The sequence below is a fragment of the Malania oleifera genome, chromosome 4 (assembly GCF_029873635.1).
Source record: "Malania oleifera isolate guangnan ecotype guangnan chromosome 4, ASM2987363v1, whole genome shotgun sequence".
In the NCBI taxonomy this organism is placed as follows: Eukaryota; Viridiplantae; Streptophyta; class Magnoliopsida; order Santalales; family Ximeniaceae; genus Malania; species Malania oleifera.
This window is the reverse complement of record NC_080420.1, coordinates 80,484,096-80,504,933: the sequence shown is the minus strand read 5'-3', so window position 1 is coordinate 80,504,933 and position 20,838 is coordinate 80,484,096. Positions and strand designations below refer to the sequence as shown.

The following is a 20,838-nucleotide window of genomic DNA, read 5'->3' as shown; positions in this document are numbered from 1 at the left end:
GTGGGGGGGTGGGGGAGGATGTTGGTATTTTAGAATAGTTTATGTCCGGAAAAGGCAGAAAATAAAGATGTCGTGTTTGCTCTTGTGGGGTGTTTTTGGAGCAAATCCTTAATTTGAGATGTATACTTTTGTGTTTTGAAGCAATTTCCGGCCTTTAGGTAAATTTGAGCAAAATTGAGTTGGTTACCTGAGAGAATGGATCACCGGAGGCTTCTTAATCCTGGTGGATTCATTGAAGGGCACCTAGGGGGTGCAACCCATGTACAAACAATGACAAGAAAAATCACTCATAATAAAGGGTGTAAAAAAAAAATTTGGAATTGCTATAGTGTCTATCATAAACAAGCCACTACACAACTAGTTTCAGAAGTATCCCATCCGTCTTTGATAATATGTAATGGTAGCCGATCTTTTAAAAACTCTTCTATTTCTTTCCCTCATCACAATCCAAAAAATTGTAAGGGGAACGAGAGTTAAAAATTTCCTTCTTTCTTTGAGTGAATGCCTGTTAAACCCATACTTCTGCCTTCAATGTTCTGGCAGTAATCTCTTCTGCCTGCTCAGAGCAGGTGGGCAGATCGCAAAGATTTCTGGTCCAAGAACAATGCAAGAGCTAGTCCACGCACAGAAAACATCTCCTTCCAGGAGGCAGTCCTCTTTTCTGCAGGTTTTCTATTGTAAGAATCTTCCAAGTGTTGCGTCCCAACATAAAAGAAGCTACCTTTGTGGGACCAGAAGTTTGTCAAATTGATTTCCAGGGGAAGGTGCTACTGGAGGCTACAGAATTGATATTCCTGTAGTAGGAGCTGAGTGTAAAGCTTCTGTTTTTATCTAGGGACCACTTTGGTATGTTCTGAAATCTTTACAAGCTGCAAAAGAAATCCACCAGGTGATAAATTTTCCAATCATAGGCATTCCTCACCAGTGTAATATTCCAGGAAATCCCATCGGCTGAAATTTGGAGGTGATTACTAATTAGAGCTTCACTGTCACAAGCCAAGCTGAATATAGAAGAAAGTGTTGTGCTAAGGGAAAAGGGTCGCACCAAATGTCATGCCAAAAAAAAAAATTATACCCATTTTCCATCAAATTTAACAAGGCAGAAAAAAAAAAAAAAATCTTCCCAGCCTCTCTTGATGAATTTCCAAAGTCCAAACTCCAACACCATAGGATCTTCTGAATTCTCGAGGGGCCCAAACATTCTGATGATGACCATATTTTGAAGCAATGATTTTTTCCAAATAGCGATCCTCCTCCGTGAACCTCCAATGCTATTTTTTTAAGGTGGGCTTTGTTGAAAGTAGAGAGAGACTTTAGCCCTAAGCCTCTACTTCGAATAGGTTGCTTAACAACCCCGCATTTTAAAAGATGTTATTATAATCCTCTCCCATGCTTCCTCAGATTCGCAGGAATCTTTTTTGAATTCTCTACTATCTTTTGGCAATTAAGGGATGGAGAAAATAAACGTTCTATTGGGAGGTTTGAGAGGGTGCTCTTGATGAGGGTAAGCCTTCCTCCTTGAAAGATAATTCTGTCCCTGTCAGCAAGTTTCTTCCTTGAAATACCGGAGCTAATAAGTCATGGAGAAAAGTTTGTGGAACCCCATAGTTGAAAAAATTGAACAGAACTTGTGGGATGGAAGATGAAATACTTGTTGGGAAGGAGGGTGCTAACTCTTGTAACAATAACTTTATGAAACCTTTTTGGCCCACTTAATGTCCCTCTTCCCAGTCCCTTTGTTGTGGCTAAGATGTTTTAGATGTAAAAAGTGATTCCTTTGGGTCAATGTAGGCGTGGAGTAGTATTGTTTGTTAATTGGGAGATTGTTAAGCAACCTTTGATCAAAGTGGAGGATTGAGGGTTAAAGTTTAAATTTTCTTCAATAAAGTCTATCACAATCCAATAAAAGATTTTAGCTTTTAGGGAACTTTTCAGCTTTCCAAATCTAAGATTTTAGGGCCAAAGGAGCCCGCATTAGTATCATGATCAGATAGGGGGAAAAAAAAGACTTACAAGAGAATTCCCCTGAAGGATCTAAGCTACAAACCCTTTTATCACTCACCAAATGAAGATGGAAGAGTTGAGCAAGTTGGTCAAGAGAGTTAATCTCTCTTTTTATTAAGATTTCTCCTAAATTGAAATCCCAAGAATGTCCGTCCTCTTGCAAAAAGAGAAAAAGCAGAAATTGGGGTATCATAAGGATTTGATAACTGAAAGAGATGGCGATATGACAAAGGTGCCTCCACCACCCATAAGTTCTCCCAAAATGAATTCTCTCTCTATTATCCACTTTATACTAGATTTTAGGAAGAACATGATGATAAATCTGAGACACAAACTTCCAAGGACTCGAATACATAATATTAATTCCCATTTTAGCATCCATGCATTTTGTAGTAAACCAAGTTCGCTGAAAATTATATTGTGCTAAAGAGGATTAGGTTCTAAAGTAAAACACCATTACCATTTCCCCATCAAAGAGAGATTTTTGAACACCAAATTTCCTTTTCCCCACCACAGAGATGTTTTTGGATGCCAAATTACCTAGACCCAGGCCTCCCTCCCTTTTAGATCTGCTCATAAGATGGTGTCCACCCCACTCACCACCACCTGACAACAAAAAAATTCCTCATCAACTTCTCAAGCCTCCTTGCGCACTCCCAGGAATTCTAAAAGGGGAAAGATAATACAAAGGGATAGAGGATAGACAAGTGTGGATCAGGGTAACATGTCCCTCTAAACCAAAGAATGCTCCTTTCCACCCATCCAGTCTCCTAACCACCCTGGGTCCCAGAAAGAGTCAGCTGTAGGATTACTTCCTAGAGGGACGAAATAGTTAATAGGCCTAGTCAAAATGGCATAACCTGCTAGCCTAGCAAAAGAATTCATATTAATACCTAAACCCACCATACCACTCTTAGAAAAAGTTATCTTTCAACCTTGATGCTTTCTCAGACACCTATAAATGGTCATCAAATTAGAGAAGTAACCAAATTCCCTTGAGAGGAAAGGGATAGTATCATCTACAAATTGAAGATGCGATTTGGTCAAATCCTTATAGCATACCTTAATTGCTGTCCATCAAATCTTTATCAACTCCTCTTTCAATCATCATATTTGTACCATCAACTGCTATAGTAAATAGAAAAGGAGAAAGGGGATGACTTTGTCTTGGACCCCCGGACGCATGAAACCAAGATTTTCACCCTCACTGTTCACTAATAGACTAAGATTGAGAAAAATCATAGAAGATAAACACCCCCTGGGCCCATTTCGTCCATCTCAAACCAAAACCTTTTCCATCCATTACCTTGTCTAAGAAGCTTCGGCTCATCCTATCATAAGCTTTCTCAATGTTTAATTTCAACATAAGACCTCTATTTTTTCCTCCGAACACCTCATTTTCTATGAAGGCTGCATCTGGAATCTGACTTATCACCTACAGGAGCGCTTTGACTAAGAGAAGTGATATCTTTCAGTGCTGCAGCAATTCTGTTGGATTACACTTTAGCTGAGTTAACATAAATTGCTAACTCCCCCCCTTCTCCCCTGGCAATTTATGTCCCAGTTTGTTAGTTCCCAGTCATGGATTGTTCACAATCTGGAATGTGAAAATTGTAGAGAGAGAGAGCGAGAGACGCAAATTTCAAAAGCCCATGTTGCAAGCTTTAGTATTGAGCAGAAGCAAGACCATCATTCATTGCAAGCAAGTCCATCATTTGCAGGAGTCATTGTTGAACAAGCAAGTTAATCGTTGACACCATGCCTGATACCCAGGGTGTTTTTATTGCTCACAAGATTTTGAATGCAGCCTTGGTGGCTAACAAGTAAAAGGTAATGGATGATGCCTGAGGAGAGGTAGGATAGGGGTTGTTTTGAGATTAGAATTTGAAAAAAGCTTGTGATTGTGTTTTCTGGTTTGTAGGGGAAGGAAGTAAATTTGGGATTGCCTTTCTTCTACAGTATTTTCTGTCATAGTGAATAGGGACCCTCTGCCCCCCTCTTTTTCTAATGTGGTGTGGATATGTTGAGTAGGATGACGAGTAGAGGGCTGGAAGGGGGTTTAGTGCAGGGATAAAGATTAAATTGTCTTAGTTAGAGGAGTGAAGAGATTCTTATTTTATAAATATATTTTTGAGATCCTTCTTTATATTATATTTTATCACATTTAGTTTGGTTACTTTGGTTCAGGCATGCTTCCCTTTATTCCTTCATATTACCTGTCTTTCTTGAAGATTTTTTATTTGAGTAGCATGCCATAGGAGGAAATGCTGAGAGATTTTCTTTTTAGAATCTAACTCTTTTGGCATTAGGTAATTTGTGGCAACTAAGAAGTATGAGCTTCAAAAAAGGTGAGATGCTTGAGTTCAGGATGAATCTTAGTCATGCCAGCCCCTGGAAGTTTATTTTTTGGGTTTTACATTTGTTTTTCTCTCAGGTTATGCATAAAGTTCTGATGGTGGGAGGAATTAATTTTGGGAAGATTCTTAAGTTGGGGAAGCTCTTTTGTCTTGAGTTATTTTCTCAACTTTATCGTTTTTTGTAGTCATGATGCTCTGTTCTTGAATTTTTCCTTCGTCAAGGGGATGTTCATTTGAGAAAATGAGAGGGAGACTTATGATCTTATACTCTTGGTGAGTACTGCCAGTTCCTTTCATTTTTTAATGGAAATGAATAGCAGATCTTGAGCTTTGAATTCTTCTTGAAATTTCTCTTGCTAGTTGATTTTGACACTTGTTCGTAATATTAATCATATCTGGTTACATCCTTTTATTTAGAAATCTAAGGGCCTGTTAAGTTGTGGAAAATGTTTCCCGTTTTCAATTTTTCGTTTTTTTTTTAAATTATAAAAGTTACAGTTTATTTATTTATTCTTTTCAGAAGTTTGTATTGAAAGGTAGAAAACAAAGAGTTTATTTAGTTGTACTAAACTGTTTTTTATTTTTTAATTTTTTTTTTCTTGTTCCCAAAAAGTTATTTAAGTTGGTATCTGGGATCATGGGTTTTGTGTGTTGGATTTGAATTTGTGCGGATTTAGTAGAGACTCAATACATAATCCATGCAAATCAAAGTCTAAGATCCAACTTCCATGCTCCAAAATGCAAACTAAGAAGTCAAAAATCTAGAAAGCAATAAAGATGTTAATCCAAATTTTCTGTAAAAATTTATAAAATTGGAAAAAAGGTGGAAAAAAGGTTCTTTTTTTTTTTAATATTTGAAAAACTAGAAATGAAAAAAATAAAGTTACTTGCTCCAGAAAATAGTACCAAAACTTTTTATTGTTGTTCATTTATTTTATACCAATTTTGTAAAATTAAAAATTTAGCTAGCATTTTTGTCTTTCTTTGGAAAACTAAAATTGAAAATGAGAGTTGTTCTCCACAATTGCATGGGCCCTAAGATTTCATCCAAAATAAATTCTTTTATATGCTCTGCATCTTTTGGAAGATTTAATACAAAATGAGATCTCCTTTAAAGGGAAGGCCAACTAATGTTTTGTCTCCTGATGTGTCTTTCCTTTGTTAGCAGATTGGTGTGCCCACTTCTTGTTTGTTCTTACATTGCTCTATTTCGTAGGAGTTGTGGAATGAGTTGTTTAATGTTTTTGGGTAGCTATGTGTTTGCCATTCATCTTTGAAGCGGAAGGAAAGGAAGGTAATCTAGGGATATGCTATGTTTGCAGTGATTGGTTGCGTTTGATTGGACGATAATGTTAGAATTTTTAAGGATTTGGCTGTTTTTAGGGATCTTTTATATTGTGCGGCAGTATTTTTGGTATCACACTGGGTTTTGGTGATTGGCAGCTATGGGAGAATTCCTTTGATTGATTTATAAAGGGACTGGCTAGTAGTTCTTCATTAGTTATTCAGGATTTCTTTTTTGTTTCATTCTGTGTTATTTTGTCTTTGTTTTGGAGGATGCCTTGTTCTCCCACTTGTACATTCTCTCTTCTCTCCTTATAATGTATTTCTTTGTTCATTGAATAAAGGACTCAAACCAACTGGTCTTTCTTTGTCATGATTGAATTTATACTCCTCCATCTGGAACTTACCTCTTTCCACATCAAACACTGCTCTCCTGAGCATCTTCCTCATCTCTATTGCTGGTATTTGGCTTCTAGTTCCAGTAAGATGTGATCTGTTTTTTGGGCACACCTCCAATATTTTAAGACTTCACAAAATTTAGGGGTTCCTATTAGTCTAATTACCTAGTCTATAAAGTTGCTTCTGGCTACTTACATGTTGTTTGTATGGTATTGATATCTATGTGGTAGCTTATTGCTTCTTGATTCTATTGTTGTCATCATCATTGAAATTTCTTGGACGGCCATCAACAGCACTGTCGCGACCATCATCATTGTCACTATTATTATGAGAATTTTCCTCAATTTTGAGGATATCCAAAGATAAGAATGCCACGGGCTCAACTCTTTAAACATTTCCAAAATGATTAACATGGCTGTGGTGGCAACAAGTCTGCAACCCCAGTTTGGATGCTTATGAATTTTTCTGCCTTTGTATTTCAGATATGTGTATTGCTTGTGTATTTTTCTTGTATGCTAGTAACTGCTGCATCAATGCTACTTCTATTAATTTATGATGCAGTTTATGTTCCACATTATATGGGCTATGGGCACAAGGTCTTAATACAAAGGCTTGTGCGTGCATGCAGTTGTGTCTGGAGTTTTTAGATTTTGAATTGAGGCCGATTTCTTCGCATTGTTACTTTATAATAATTTTATTTTTGTGTGATAATTTTTTTTCGTTTGTAGTTTTCATAAATCATAATCCCTGCAGGAAGCTCGTATTCCACTGCAAATATGGGCCACTCAGAAAGCCAGTGGCTTGCAAATTGAAGAGGGTTGGAGTGATGGTGAGTTCTCTTTATCAATCCCATTAACTTGAAGCATTTTTTTTAATAACAAAAGAAGATATATTAGATGAAAAGAAAAGAAGGCACAACATGCGGGGACAAGAAGCCCACCACATAAAGGAAAGAAAAGGGAAAAAAAAAATACAATAAAATAAAAAATAAAAAAAAACAATGTTAGCCAAGGGACCCCCTACCCTTTCCATCATAGTTTGTTGAGTTCTTCAAATTTGCAAATTCCCGCTGGCCCTTCATCTTTTGACTTTTACCACCATCCATGTGCACTTGAATGTTGCGTTGTGAATACTTGTATATTCTTCTAGTCTTTATGATGTTGTTGCATGATGAATCTATTTCAATTGTCTATTCATATTTGATAGCTCCAGCACACATTGTCCACTAACACTGCACGAGCAATATACCTAGGTTCGAACCTATTAGAATTAGGGAGGGGTAGTAGTATAGACCTTCGCGAGGCATCGCCCTGTGCGTAGGTCTGAAAAATCCTTCACTCAGACTGAATCTCGTCCGCCTAAAGTCGTTAATGGCTCAAGGATAGGGGGGCCTTACTAGCCATTCACGACGTCAACAAGGACAGCCTAGGAACCTTTAGAGTCCTAAATTAGTGCCAAAGCCCTGCACCAGCACCTTATATCTAGTATAGAGCCAATGTTGATAACCCAAGAACTCAAACCTATATGTTAGGACACTGGAGCTATACTTTGTCATGTATAAAACCAACCTTGCTCTCCCGTTTTCCTTGTGGTTTGTTTGAGATTTGTATAGGTATAGGTCTTTCTTTTCTTTTTTCTTGCCACCATGTCTCATGACTTTAAGAATCCCATGAAAGAGACCCTAGAGTCAAAGAGGAATAGGATTCGTGATGGTGATATCCTGCCAAAAGACTATCAGAGTACTTAGGGGGACAAATTGAGAAGATGACTTGGGGTAAACTTCTATGATGTGTAGTTGCTTGGGGATTCATGATTAATATAGTATGATTCCCGTGAGATAATATCTCTGCATGGGCTACGAAATTGTAATGGACAATGAGACATAATGACTTTAAGTAGTTTTTTTTTTTTTTTTTGTCCATATGTTTGCTTGCCAGGTGATTGCTTATTTATTATTGGTTTTTTCCTTTTTTTTTTTTTTCAAAAAAGGAAAAGATTCAGGCAAAATTCATCCTAAGAAGAAAGCCCTCCCCATCACTCGAGATCCTATAATTACCATATCCCGAGCTAGAGTGTTGGACCCTTAGGAAGTGCAGAATGTAGAGAGTTCCATGGAGAAGCGAGTTGAGGCTCTAGAAAAATCTTTGTCGGATATAATAGCCTTGCTAAAGGGAAAGGCTGTTATGGACCACGTTCCGCTGCCCCCCCCCCCCCTTCTCCGGAACACCAGTTAGGGACTCCTCTCTTTAATTCCCCATGCCACTCGCACCAACACCAAAGGCTCCCATGATAGAGGAATGTTCAATTAGCAATCGCATGACATATCTGGAGGAACAATTATGGACCCTACAAGGAGCACAAGAGTTTGGAGGCATTGAATTGAAGGAGCTCTGTTTGTTCATTGGTGTCGGCATACTGGCCAAAGTCAAAGCTCTTGAATCCTAGAAATATGATGGGACGAGGTGCCCAAAGACATATCATCTGATGTACACACGCAAAATGATGGCACATGCAAAGATTCACTAACTTCTGATTCATGTACTTCACGAAAGCCTGACAGGTCCGACACTGCGATGGTATGCCACGCTGGACAAGAGTCATACTCAAGGGTGGAAGGACCTGGCTTATGCCTTTATACTGCAATATCGATTCAACATAGGCATAGCTCCTACTTGATCACAACTACAAGGAATGGAAAAAAAGAGAACAAAAACATTGAGGGAGTATGCTCATAGATGGAGAGAGGCAATAACACAAGTCCAACCATCACTGGAGAACAAAGACATGGTAGATTTGTTTGTAGGGACATTCCTGGGCATCTACTACGATAAGCTTTTGAGCCTAAGCCTTATGGATTTTGCTTAGTTGCCATGGGTGAAAAGGTAGAAATCAGTTTGAAGTTAGGTAAATTGGTGGATTATGTGGCCCCATATATTGCCATGAATAAAAGGAGTCCTTTCGTGAGGAAGGGAAGCAAAGAGGGAGAGATAAGTGTTGTGAATAGCGTAGGCCGCAGTGAAGCATCAAACCAGGCCTATGCCTAGTGTTGAAAAGTGGACACTCCTAAGATCACCAGACCAAAAAGAGAATTTAGTGCATTACCTCTTCCACTACTTAAGCTATATCAAGAGGTAATTGCTCGAGCCATAATGACCCCTATCCCCCCAAAGCCTGGTCCTCCCTCATAGTAGCATAACCCTAATGTAACTTGTGAGTTGCACATGAACTCTCCAGGACATTTCACAGAGAACAACATCATATTGAAGCACATAGTACAAGATTTAATCGATGCTAATGTCCTGAGGTTTCAGGCAAAGGAAGGGGAACATCCGAATGTCAAGACTAACCCTCTGCCAAATCACGAAGGATCATTGGTGAACTAGATAGCAGTAGAGATGTCTCATGAAGGACTCCAATCAAGTTGAAACTTTGCTCTCTTTTCTAGCATGAATAATGGTCATTTGGTTATGCTTTTTTTGTTCTTCCTTTTTCTTTTCCCTTTAATTCCTTCCGACAACATTGCCTGTGGGTGTTGGAATTATTATTATTATTATTATTTTTCAATAACAGGTCCATTTTTCACTCTTTTTTTTTTTTTTTTTGCATTCTCATATAAAAAAGGCATTGCAAAAACAACTGACTCAAGAAGGATAGCAATAATTCCCCATATTGACTCGTGCCTAGGAGGGTAAGAAAGAAGTTGGTTTGTCAGTTGGTAATTTGAACAAGAGGATGCAGAGGAAGTCACCGAGACTAAACTGAGAGTGCCCCATAAGAAATGAATAACCAGTTGAGGAAGAGTTAATTTCCCTATGCAAAAAAGGTAAGGAGGTGTTTGCTTGGTCACGCCAGTTTCGGACGCAGAAGCTCACTAGATAAGAAGGGATGTAAACTTGTGCTCCTAAGTTGAAACTGGACTGATCCTAGGGGCAAGTTCATGCCCAATAAGGAAGTCCTATATATTGAAAAAAAAAAAAAAAAATAGAAAGAGGAAAAAAACAAAGAAAAAGGTGAAGATAGAAAAAAGAAAAAGGCATTTACTGGAGGTGCAGTATTTTGGTAAACATGGATGGGAAAACTTTTCATCAACTGACCAATTCAGATTTCATCAGGAAGTTTTGTGCATAATGAACAAGATTTTGTGATTAGAATAGAATCTCCTATATAAAGCAGCAATCAATGAATGATGACCATGTTTGATTAAGCTATTTCCTTTTATATGGACCAAAATAAGGATTGTATCCCTTTGTTAACCAGTTGGGCCTGAATATATATATTTTATTCTAGTGGCCCTTAAATGTTATTATTTTTCTCTGTCTTGATTCCTATGACTCAGTTTTTGTCATTATGCCTTGACTGGAAGAAGAGGAAATCCTGATGATGAAAGGCCTTTGTTTCAGCTACCCTATCTTCAAAATCTCCTGTTTTTTAATGCCTTTCTTGAGCCTGAAATTTCTTTTGCAAACCCTGGTCAAGGATCACCAAACATCATAACATTTTGTCCCAGAGTTCCTTTGCAGTAGAATAGCACATGTAATTAGCACTAATCTCTTCATCCATAGCATTCACGAGCCATGCCATCACCATGGAATTTTCAGCATGCCATATAGCATAAGATGGGTCTGTCTTCTCGAGCTTCTTAGCTTCACCAGTCAAGTACCCTATCTTCCCTCTTCCATGAATATACATCCTGACAGATTGTGACCACCGCAGGAAGTTGGCCTCATTCAATCGTATATTGGTAATTTGGACAGAGTAAGGTTCAGAATGGGTAGGTCTGGTTTCAGGTTTGGTTTTGGGTTTAGCTTTGTTTGAAGTTTCAGCCATGGCTACAGCAACAGAAGAGATTAGGGTAGAGTTGAACTAGGAAGAAAACCCTATAGAGATTAGGGTCAGATTGGAGCCGCCAAGGGAAACTAGGGTTTACGCAAGGCCAAGAGCCGGACCTAGCTCTGATACCATCTAGAATGAGATAGCTTCTTGTGGAAATAATTCTCATTAATCGTAACATAGTTACAGGTCTGTATAAATAGATGTACAGCAGAAGAATAGAAGGAAAGAACCAAAGATACTAACTTCTAAGGAAACTAAATATTCTAGGATATTCACACATTTAATGCCGAGATTTTCTTAGAAAAATAGGAAAGTTGACCAAACGGATTTGAAACTTTCCTACAATTATTAATGATGGACAGGGTCTCATTGAATGGCATTCTGGGTGGGTGTGGAAGAGATAGTTATACAAAAGAGAAAAAGGTGCGGCAGTGAATTGCAACATGAGAGGTGCTGATAGTTATTTTTTTTTTCATGGAGGATTGTTATTGGACGAGGCTTGCGACAATTTATATATGTTTCTGATTTATCTAATTACTTGGTGATATTTTTTATGTGTCACCATCTTCTCATGAATGTTTGGAGGGTGTATCAATTTTTTAGGTATTGGACTCGGTAAAGAGAAGCAGGTGAGTAAGCAGTGTGGGGATGAGATTTTGCTCACCTGGTGGATGAAATTCTTGAAAAGGATTGGACAAAATGATCTTGTGAATTTGTGATCCATGAGGAAAATGAAGTTTGTTTGGATTGCAAGGTGAAGAAAATCTAGTGAAATTTGAAGTGCTATGTTAATTAAAATTGAAAGGGTTGAAAGAGGGGTTTTTTATTTATATTTTGTTAGTTTTTTTCCCGTCGTTCATTTTTTTTTGTGGGTTTGTTTTAAAAGGGTTGACCAGAAAATAGAAGAGGAAGATGAGCTCTATTTATGGTCCATGATAGCTGCTGAGATAGATTTGATGTGACCTCTTTTTGATCCACAGGGTTGATGTGCATATAGCCGCGGTCACATTCAAAGGAGTGTCTGCTGCTTGTTTCAATACATTTCATATTGCTATGACTAATTAAAAGCTTATTTAGAGAGAAATGCTCTATGCGTGAATAAATGCCGCTAGAAAGAGTTGATGTGTAGCATACCAGGATTGAGGTTTGGATTCCAAACGTTGTATTACTCCTTGTGAGATGGTCCCATTGATTATATCTGATTTTATTGAGTTTTAAAACTACTTTAGAATATTGTGCTTTGAGGTTGAGTTGCCACAGGGCTACAGGCTATGCTCGTGGTTTCTATTCCTTATCCTACTACTTCAGATACTGGACGCAATCTCTTTTTTAAAATTTTATTCTTTAATTAAAATAGGTTGAGAAAAAAAATGAAAAAAAAAATACAAATTATATTAAATTTTATTTTCAAACCAGGAACAATATTTTAGAGTATCACAGCCTGTTCAATTCAAATATCAACTTTTTGGAATGGAGTATAAAGAGATAAACCTCAGTTCGGTCCTTGACTTTTTCTTTTTTAATGGATTTTGGGTATGAAGGGTTGACTCAGGCATAAGTTTTGAATCTCCCCCCCTTTTTAATACATGAGGAGCATATAAGTAACTTCTTCTTCAATGTTTTTAGGGATTGTTCCTCCTGCGGCCATCCAAATGGACATATACTGGAAAGAGATGGATGGAGACTCTGACTGGGTATGCTGCTAACAGGGTTTGATTTTTCAGTTCCATGTCTTTTTAATTCCTTCCTTGGAATTTATGTGTTTTTTGCTTTTTTGGTGATTGGGCAACCAGTCTTTATATTATTTTTTTGAACTGTTGATATATATATATATATATATATATATATATATTTCTGGAAAATTGAAATCATTGACCTTTTCACAGGCTAGAGCTAATGATGGCTATGATGCTTTTGAGGAAGGATATGAAAGCTCCAGGGATGAGATTTCATCGGTTTCTTCCTACAATCACATTAAAGAAAATATTCACAAAAGCTTAAGTTCATTATCTGTACAATCATCACTAGGAAGGTCATCAAATAAGAATACTCCAAATTTTGAGGGAGAACGTACTAGTTTATCTTCATATATGGCACTTCCTCGGCTGTCTGTGGCTGAGGTCTTGTATGATTCTGGTCCTGGTAAGTTAGCTATTGGTGGAAATGATCAGTAATTTGTTTTTTCCCTGTAAGAAGTTGGTAAATGAAAAATTACAAGATGCACTCAGTATTTTCCTTCAATTGTAAGGTGCCTAAAAGTATTTAAAATGTTTAAATGGATAGTATTTTTAGGAAATATAATTAATGCTTTGATATTTTTGTAATATTTGAAAAAAACATTGAGGTCAACAATGGAATAGAATTTGTTGGAGAAAAAACGCTAATTAAGGATGACTATGGAATAGAATAATTTATTGGAGAAAAAGCTAGCTTTTAGCTTTTAAAAGCTTCAAATATGTAACTGTTAAAAGCTCCCCAAAAAAGCTAAAAGTTGGGTTTTAAAAGCTGGAAAAGCTGATCACCAGACACGCTAGACCCAGCTTTGGTTTTAAAAAGGAGAAGTTGAGGTGAGAAAGGGGGGGCAAACTCCCCCTAAGTTTACTGCAACCTGTGCCTCAAAGCACTGAGAAATTTTCTATATCATTTTACAATCTCAATCATAACTGCAGCGGTTATGCTAAAATATGTTTGCAAACAGATGTTTTGTCATCCCAGATGTCTCCAGCTATTCTGTCTCCAAGTGAGCAGCGGAAGCACATGGCGTCCCTTTCCCCAGTTGATGAAGCAGGAGTGTCATCTGTACCAGGAACTGTTGAACCAGTAGCATGTACATGATTGTACTTCTCTGTCAAATATTTTAGAGCTTTATTTAGCTTGAAACTATGTTTATACTGGTGAACATAGTTAATGCAAACGTTTTCTGCAGCAGAAGGTTTTATTCGAGGCAGGTCTTACAATATCAGGCTGGACGACGAAGTTTTGCTCCGATTTTCCCCAAAGAACTCTGAGTCAACTTATTACTTCAGTGATATGGTAATTGTTCATTACTATATTTGGCCTCTTCTGCATTTTCTTAAGGATTTGCTTGTAAAGAGCCCATTCTTGTGATGCCATAGGAGTTAAAAAGTAAGCTTTGATTCTGAAGAATTGGAAAAGTTTGATTTGACTTTTAGAATGAAGATTTATCTTTTAATGAAAAACTATTTTTCACATTTAAAAAAGCAGCTATTGATTTATGAAATTTTCGTTAAAAATGACTTCTGGATTATCATCAACATGGGTGTTTTGGTTGTGACACACTAATGAATTTTTGATCATATGGCAGCCGGTAAATGTCTACTGCAGAATCCTAGCTTTGTAAATAATGCTAACTTATTAATTTCAACTATTCATTCAGTACTTGCTATTGCAGATAGGTGGCACTCTTACTTTCTTTCATGAAGAAGGAACTAGGAGATGTCTTGAGGTAATTGATATTTTTAACTAGACGAGTTCATTAAAGCAAGTAATACTGTAGCAGTTTTTTGTGTTATTGTGCTGCTTGGAGTTTACTTGGATGAAGTCTGTTTGGCAGGTATCAATTACATTGGAGACTTCTGAAGCTATAAGTCAACAGTTTGTCCATCCATCTCGGAGGAATTCCCCAACAATTACAAAGGTGTGGTTTGACTCTATTGTATGCGTGTGACTAATATGGATTATTTTCTTGCTATTTTGAAAAAATATATTGAGGTCTGCCAATTCTTTTACAGATTCTATTGCAGGCAGGGCTCTGCAGTTGATTGTGCCTTTTCTGTTTTTTAAATTATTATTTTTATTAAAAGAAATAGAATATATATACTCAGAGACGAGAGAATCACAATCCAGGAGAGGATAAAAGCTTCTTTTAATAGAGAAAAAAACAAAAGATAGCAAAAGGAAAAAAGGAAGAGGAAATCAAACCAAAGGAAAAAATAACAATCCCTAATTAAGAAAATCCCTCTTTTATTTCGAATATTCGGAGTGTGCTTCTCACTTGTTCCCTCTTTGCTCTTTTTCTTGGAGGGCATGTAATAATCTTTGTGGCTTATTTGGAGAAAAAGGGGCGTGTCTGAAGGTGGTGGAGGTTTTTTATTAGCTATCTCTTTTTAAGGTTTTGGTAGGGGTAAAGATGCTTTGGTGTTGTCATGGTGTATGGTTTTTTCAGTTTTGTGGGGGATTTGGTTAGAGTAGAATGCTTGTACTTTTATGGGGAAGAGGATATCTTCGACTGTGCTTTGGGATAGGATTCAGTATCTGTTCTCTTTGTGGGATTTTGCTGCTGGATGTTTCAACGGGTTTCTTTTTTTGATTGATAGCATGATTGGTTGGCTGTGCTGTTTTGAATTGTTTTGATATTTTTTGTTTTTTTTTGTCTTTTTACCTTTTAAGGAGGATTTCTTATACTCCTTGTTGTACCACTTCTTAATAAATTTTTTTCTTCTTCAATTAAAAAAGGAAACCCCTCCTTTAATCCCTTTCCCTTGTAATTAATAGTGCTTTATAATCATCCTAATTCCGAAGTTTTTATGCTTAATGTCCTGCACACTAACCTCCTCGACATGGGTTAGTGAGATCCCATTCTTACACTGATTATTCACTGTCAAGTTTACACCCAGTCTTCCCACTTCTCCAGATCTTCAAGTGGAGGAGGCCCATAAGAAATGTCCCCAAGTGTATCACAAGCAATGGACCACTGTCACATGCAAAATCACTATCGTACTCACTGTCCTTTACTGAGATATCCCCCCATTTTTTTTGCTTCACAATATGATTTCCTCCTTTATCCTTCTCCAGGTCAGAATTAGAGCAGTTTTAAAACTCAACATAAAAATTTCTGGCGTCATCTGTTAAGACTTAATCAAGGGTTGAGGACTTCTTGAAACGGCTACAGTGGAAACCATTGGTAGAATTTTGAATGCAAGATGTGTTGCTATATGCATGTGGATATGTGGTTCTAGATTGTTTCATTTGGTAGGACGCATGAATATTTCATTATGGAGGTGAGCATGACTTGGTCTCTTAAGGGACTTTATTCGCAGGAGAATGATTATTAGGCAATCACGAAAGATTTAGATTGGTGTTCTTTTTTTTTAAGTAAGGCTGAGTGGCTACAGCCTAGATAGACCTTTCGAGGAAGATGAGGTGGTGAGGAAAGTGGTGTTTGAGATGGAGAAAGCTCTAGCATGGATGGCTTCACTATGGGTTTTTTCTAGGTCTGTTAGGATATCACTGAGGATGTTTTATGTTTAGGGTTTTTAAAGAGTGTTTGTTAATGGTGTGTATAGTTGATTTCTACTGAAATTTTGAGGCTTCAAGGGTGCAAAAAATTTCAATGGGAATTTTGGATGTTGATTTCATTTTCGATTTCAATTTTTGAAATGATGGAAACAGTAATAAAATAACCATATTAAACATATTCGATTAATGTAAATGAAATTCATATTCAATTAATGTGAATGAAATTCATATTCAGTTTGCATTTAGTGGCCAATGAATTTGAAGGCTTATGATGGGGTTTGTTGGAGATTTCTTGGTAGGCTGGTAACAATGAAATGGTTTCTATGTGGGTGGACAAAGTGGATTAAGGGGTGTCTTTCCTCTGTTGGTTGTGCAGTTACCATAATATTGATCTTAACTCTTAGCTTAGAGCATCAACAGGTGTTGGACAAGGTGACCTGTTATCTCCTTTCTTTTGACTATTGTTGTTCATCTTTTGACTGGGATAATTAATCATGGCTTGTTGGAGAAAGTTTGACTGGGGTTTGTGGGTGGTGTTATATCTTATTTACAGTTTATTGATGGTACTATTTTTTTTTTTTTTGTGATTATGTGTGGTTCTTTGCTGGGCCTTTTCTCATTGGGCTTGTGCAGGTCTCCTTTAATAAAGCCCTTCCCCTTCTCCCAGCATCAGCTCATGATTTCAGAGAGTCATGTTCCCTCATTTCAATGATTTTGAATTTTAAAGTGGGAATCTTCTTTTTTCCCTTCCAGGCATATTCACCTTCCGCCTAGCTGATTGGTTTCCAAGTGTGCTTCCCTGAAAAATATTCCTCTGAAGCCTTTATTGACTCCCATGTAAGTTTCATAATCCTTCGTGCCTTAATCCATCGCCACCTAGTGCACAATACTTAATGTCAACTTGATAGTGATCTTCATAGACCATGATCCTACATCCAACCTCACTGCTGCTAGAAACACATCTTGTGATGCCTCACCAAGATTCTTGCACACTTCAGGTTTGAGTGTTTCCTCATGCCCTTGTCTGCCCCTAGAAAACCACTGCAAAAGTCACTCTTAAACCACTTCCTTGGCCCCCAGATGATCAGTGACTGCTTGAATCTGCATAGGTTTCATTTAGCTGTTTGCTTTGTGACCCCCAGCTTCTGGATACCACCAATCTAAGGGGAACTCTCTATCCAGAATTCAAAGCTTCTTCACCAAGATCAAACACTTTTCCTCTTTGGATGAAAATTGAAAGGAATAGCTCATCCACCTTCTCAACAACCGTCAACCCCATCAGAACCATTTAAGCTGTATTTGCCCAAACATCCACCTCTGTATCAGAGAGATGGCTGGACCACTATCAGTGATCCTTCCTGCATGAGCACAGTTAAGAAATTTCACTCTTGAATCACACAATATAGGGTTCAGGCTGATCGATCCATCCACATTCATCCAACTAACTTTGATCTTATCAGTCAGCTTACTGGCCTTTTGAGATGCCTTTCTATGTTTTTTGCCCTTGTCAAAAGGTGTAGATGCTCGCCTGTCTACAAATCATCTAAAATCTTGCTCAATTGTTTTCCATGACCATTTTGTGTTCTGCAATGGTATACCAACTTCTCGTCTTTTGCCCTCACAGACTCGCAGCTTCCACCATCCTGAAGCATTTCCTCCCCATCCAAAACCTCCACAGGCCTCCCACTACTGTGGAATTCTGTGAAAACTCCATTCACTTTCCTGATTCCTACCAGAGAACTTCTTGATACAGATCTGGTGTAGTTGCTGGCAACTGCATTCCATCAATCAAAACCTTCTTCTCTTCAGTTTTCACTCCTTCCCAATTGATGAGGTCAAAGGTCCTCTCTCTGATTTGAGAAACAACCTTCTTCATTCCACAACACACTATGTAACTCTTTCTGTTTTATTAACTCTTTGCATGTGTAGAAATCTCAGACTGTCAATAGCAGTTAATTCTAATATAACTTGGAAGCATGTTTTCCATGGTATATGTGATAGGATTGAGGGAGCTGGTATTCTGTTTGCTTTGGTTGTTCTAGAGGTTAATTTAGCTCATTTAGTTTCCTGATGTACATTGTAAATGTATTATAGGACATGCATTGGATAGATCCATTCCCCCTCTTCTCTCAGGCTTTGCATTCTTTATGGGAACAGAGAGTACTTTTTGAGGTCGCACTTTAAAACCTCAGAAATATTTATTGTATGCTGTCTATGCCACATTGATGGAATGTTGCCCTTGAAGCCAAATTTGGCACTTTTCTAGTGGCATTCACGTTCCATATGGTTAAATTTGGGGGAATTAAGAGGATGGCAATGGTTTTTGATGCTCTGCAGGGGGGGGGGGGGGGTTTGGTTGAGTTTTTCAATTTTGGTTATGTGCATAGAAGTTTACTTCATGATTTAATAGTGCAAACTAGGAAGTAAACTGTCTGGCTACAGTGTTTGTGTTACATACTCTTATCCAATACCTAGCAAAATGTAAATTCCATGTAATAATCAATGGGTACAAAAGTAAAAATGTGCGCATTGTAGGAGTAGAGGGATGTTGAAGTCAAAAGGAATTCTCGAGGAAAAGGGATGTCTCCTTCCCCACAAACCTTCCCATAACTGAATATTCCCATGAACAATTTATACAAACCTAAGGAAAAGGGTGAGATACCTTAGAAAAACCTTCCATTTGAGGGGCATACTCCTGTACTGGCATCTCGCCATCCTGCTTGAGGCAGGATTTGCTTTGAGTTACTTTATACCATAGAGAATCCAGTTACAAGTGTAATTTCCCTAACCATTTGCCTTCTTGAGCAATGTTCTATGACACTAATTGCTGAGATCTAGAGTACTCCTGCAGTTAGCTTGAAATGTCCTTCTGTGTAAGCAGGTGATTTCTCATGCTTTCCCCCCAAATGCAGCTCAAAATATCTCTATTTGAACTCTCAATCTTGCTTGGAGGAGGACCCAAAACAAGGACAAGTATGAAAGAAGAAACAGGACAATCTAAATGAGAGTAGCATGACTTCTTAGGGAAACAAAAGCATCCCTCTACTCATCTGACCTGCAAGACGCCGCAGGGACCAGATCCTAGAAGGGTGCACAATAAGTATTACCTTCTAGAGAGGATGCTGAACTAGAATAAAAAACCTGCCAAAGAAGCAAACTGCAAAGGACATGAGACTTCAAGCAGTGTTTTTAAAGGCATTCAAGGCGCACCTCAATGCATTTTAAGGCAAAAAACACCCCAATGCCTATTTTAAAATGCTAACTCCCCATATGCATACTCCTTTTGCAGCTGGGGCATATGACTCAGCCAGGAAAACACGCCTTTTCATGCCTCATTGTTTAAGGATCACGCATGCTGATTCCCCCATTAACCTGTTTTCTAAAATATATATGATTTTAAAAAAATAGAAAATAGAATATGGAATATCAGGGCATGAATCCCCTTTGTTCTCAAAGCTTGACACTTGGAAACAGCACCCATTCTAGCTGACTTCATTGCTTTCCTCCATTACTGCATTAGTTATTGGAACTAGATTCCGAAGCTACCAACCTTTAATAAAACTACTATACTGTGAATACTCCAGTTGACCCAAAACCATGCTAGCCTATTCAAAAGTGCTAACATTGTTCACTAATTGGAAAACCTAATCACAGTGATGGGACTCCATCTCTATTATAATATAATGTCAAATACATCATAATGATCATAGTCACTCACTAATTCACGCTTACTAACATAAGTAATACAACTAAATAACCAACAACACTCCCCCTCAAGCTAGATCATTGATCCCTAGCTTGTTACTAATTGATTTAACCCAAGAACTCCCCCAAGCTTTAGTGAATAAATGGGCAAGTTGGCATTCAAACTTCAAGAGTGGTTGCAATAAGCTTCTGCAAAAGTTTCCCTTTAAGAAAATGAGAATCGACCTTCAATATGTTTTGTTCTCTCTCATGAAAGACTCGATTGGCGGCAGAACGAATAACAACTTGATCATCAGATATTAACTCCGTAGGCTGAGACAGTAGAAAGATGAGTTCTTCCTACATGTTCTTTAGCCTAATCAATTCACACGTAGTTTGGGCTATGGCTTTATACTCCAATTCAGCACTCAATCAGGTTCCACCATAGTATTTTTCTTATGCTTTTAGGACACTAGGTTATAAGTACTAAACCCATAATACACAACTGTGGCTCATGCAGAGGGTGACTGACCTCTCCCAAGTGCACCTTTGAGGCATTGCAAAATGTGAATGATAGCATCTCAGTGACTTATTTGGGAAACATAAAAAAAGTGGCTCACAACACTTGTTTTGGAAGATATATCCAGTCAAGTGAGAAGTATTGAGCATCATCTAGGATCAACCAACAAACCATCTTCATCTATTTGATGTTAGGATCCATAGGTTTGCTAACATATAGCCCAATGTCTAAAGGATCTATTCCTTAGTGGCGAAGTGGTCCCTGTATGAGATTTGAATGCTTCTGAATTGTAGGAATATTTTGACGGTCTTAAATCTTTTAATTTGAAATTGTGTTTAGAGAAAATGCTTTAGGCTTTGTATACCTTGAGCATCATCATTAGTGATCATAATGGATCATTTGAGGATTTCTTGAGATGACACACCAATGTTGCCCACTGTCAGTGGAGGAAAAAGACCATGTGGTTGCTCCATAAGATCACCATGTAGGCATTTTTCA

General features: G+C 37.8%; 1 protein-coding gene across 2 annotated transcripts in view; it reads left to right on the top strand.

Moving 5' to 3' along the window:
- LOC131154126 (uncharacterized) overlaps positions 1-20,838 on the top strand; it is a 71,835-nt gene that overhangs the window by 30,677 nt on the left and 20,320 nt on the right. For both annotated transcript variants that reach the window (XM_058106662.1, XM_058106661.1), the window contains exons 5-11: positions 6,798-6,873; positions 12,504-12,571; positions 12,764-13,019; positions 13,576-13,704; positions 13,804-13,910; positions 14,290-14,343; positions 14,452-14,535. In XM_058106662.1, the coding sequence (XP_057962645.1) occupies positions 6,798-6,873; positions 12,504-12,571; positions 12,764-13,019; positions 13,576-13,704; positions 13,804-13,910; positions 14,290-14,343; positions 14,452-14,535 (774 nt within the window). The remainder of the gene's footprint in view (positions 1-6,797; positions 6,874-12,503; positions 12,572-12,763; positions 13,020-13,575; positions 13,705-13,803; positions 13,911-14,289; positions 14,344-14,451; positions 14,536-20,838) is intronic.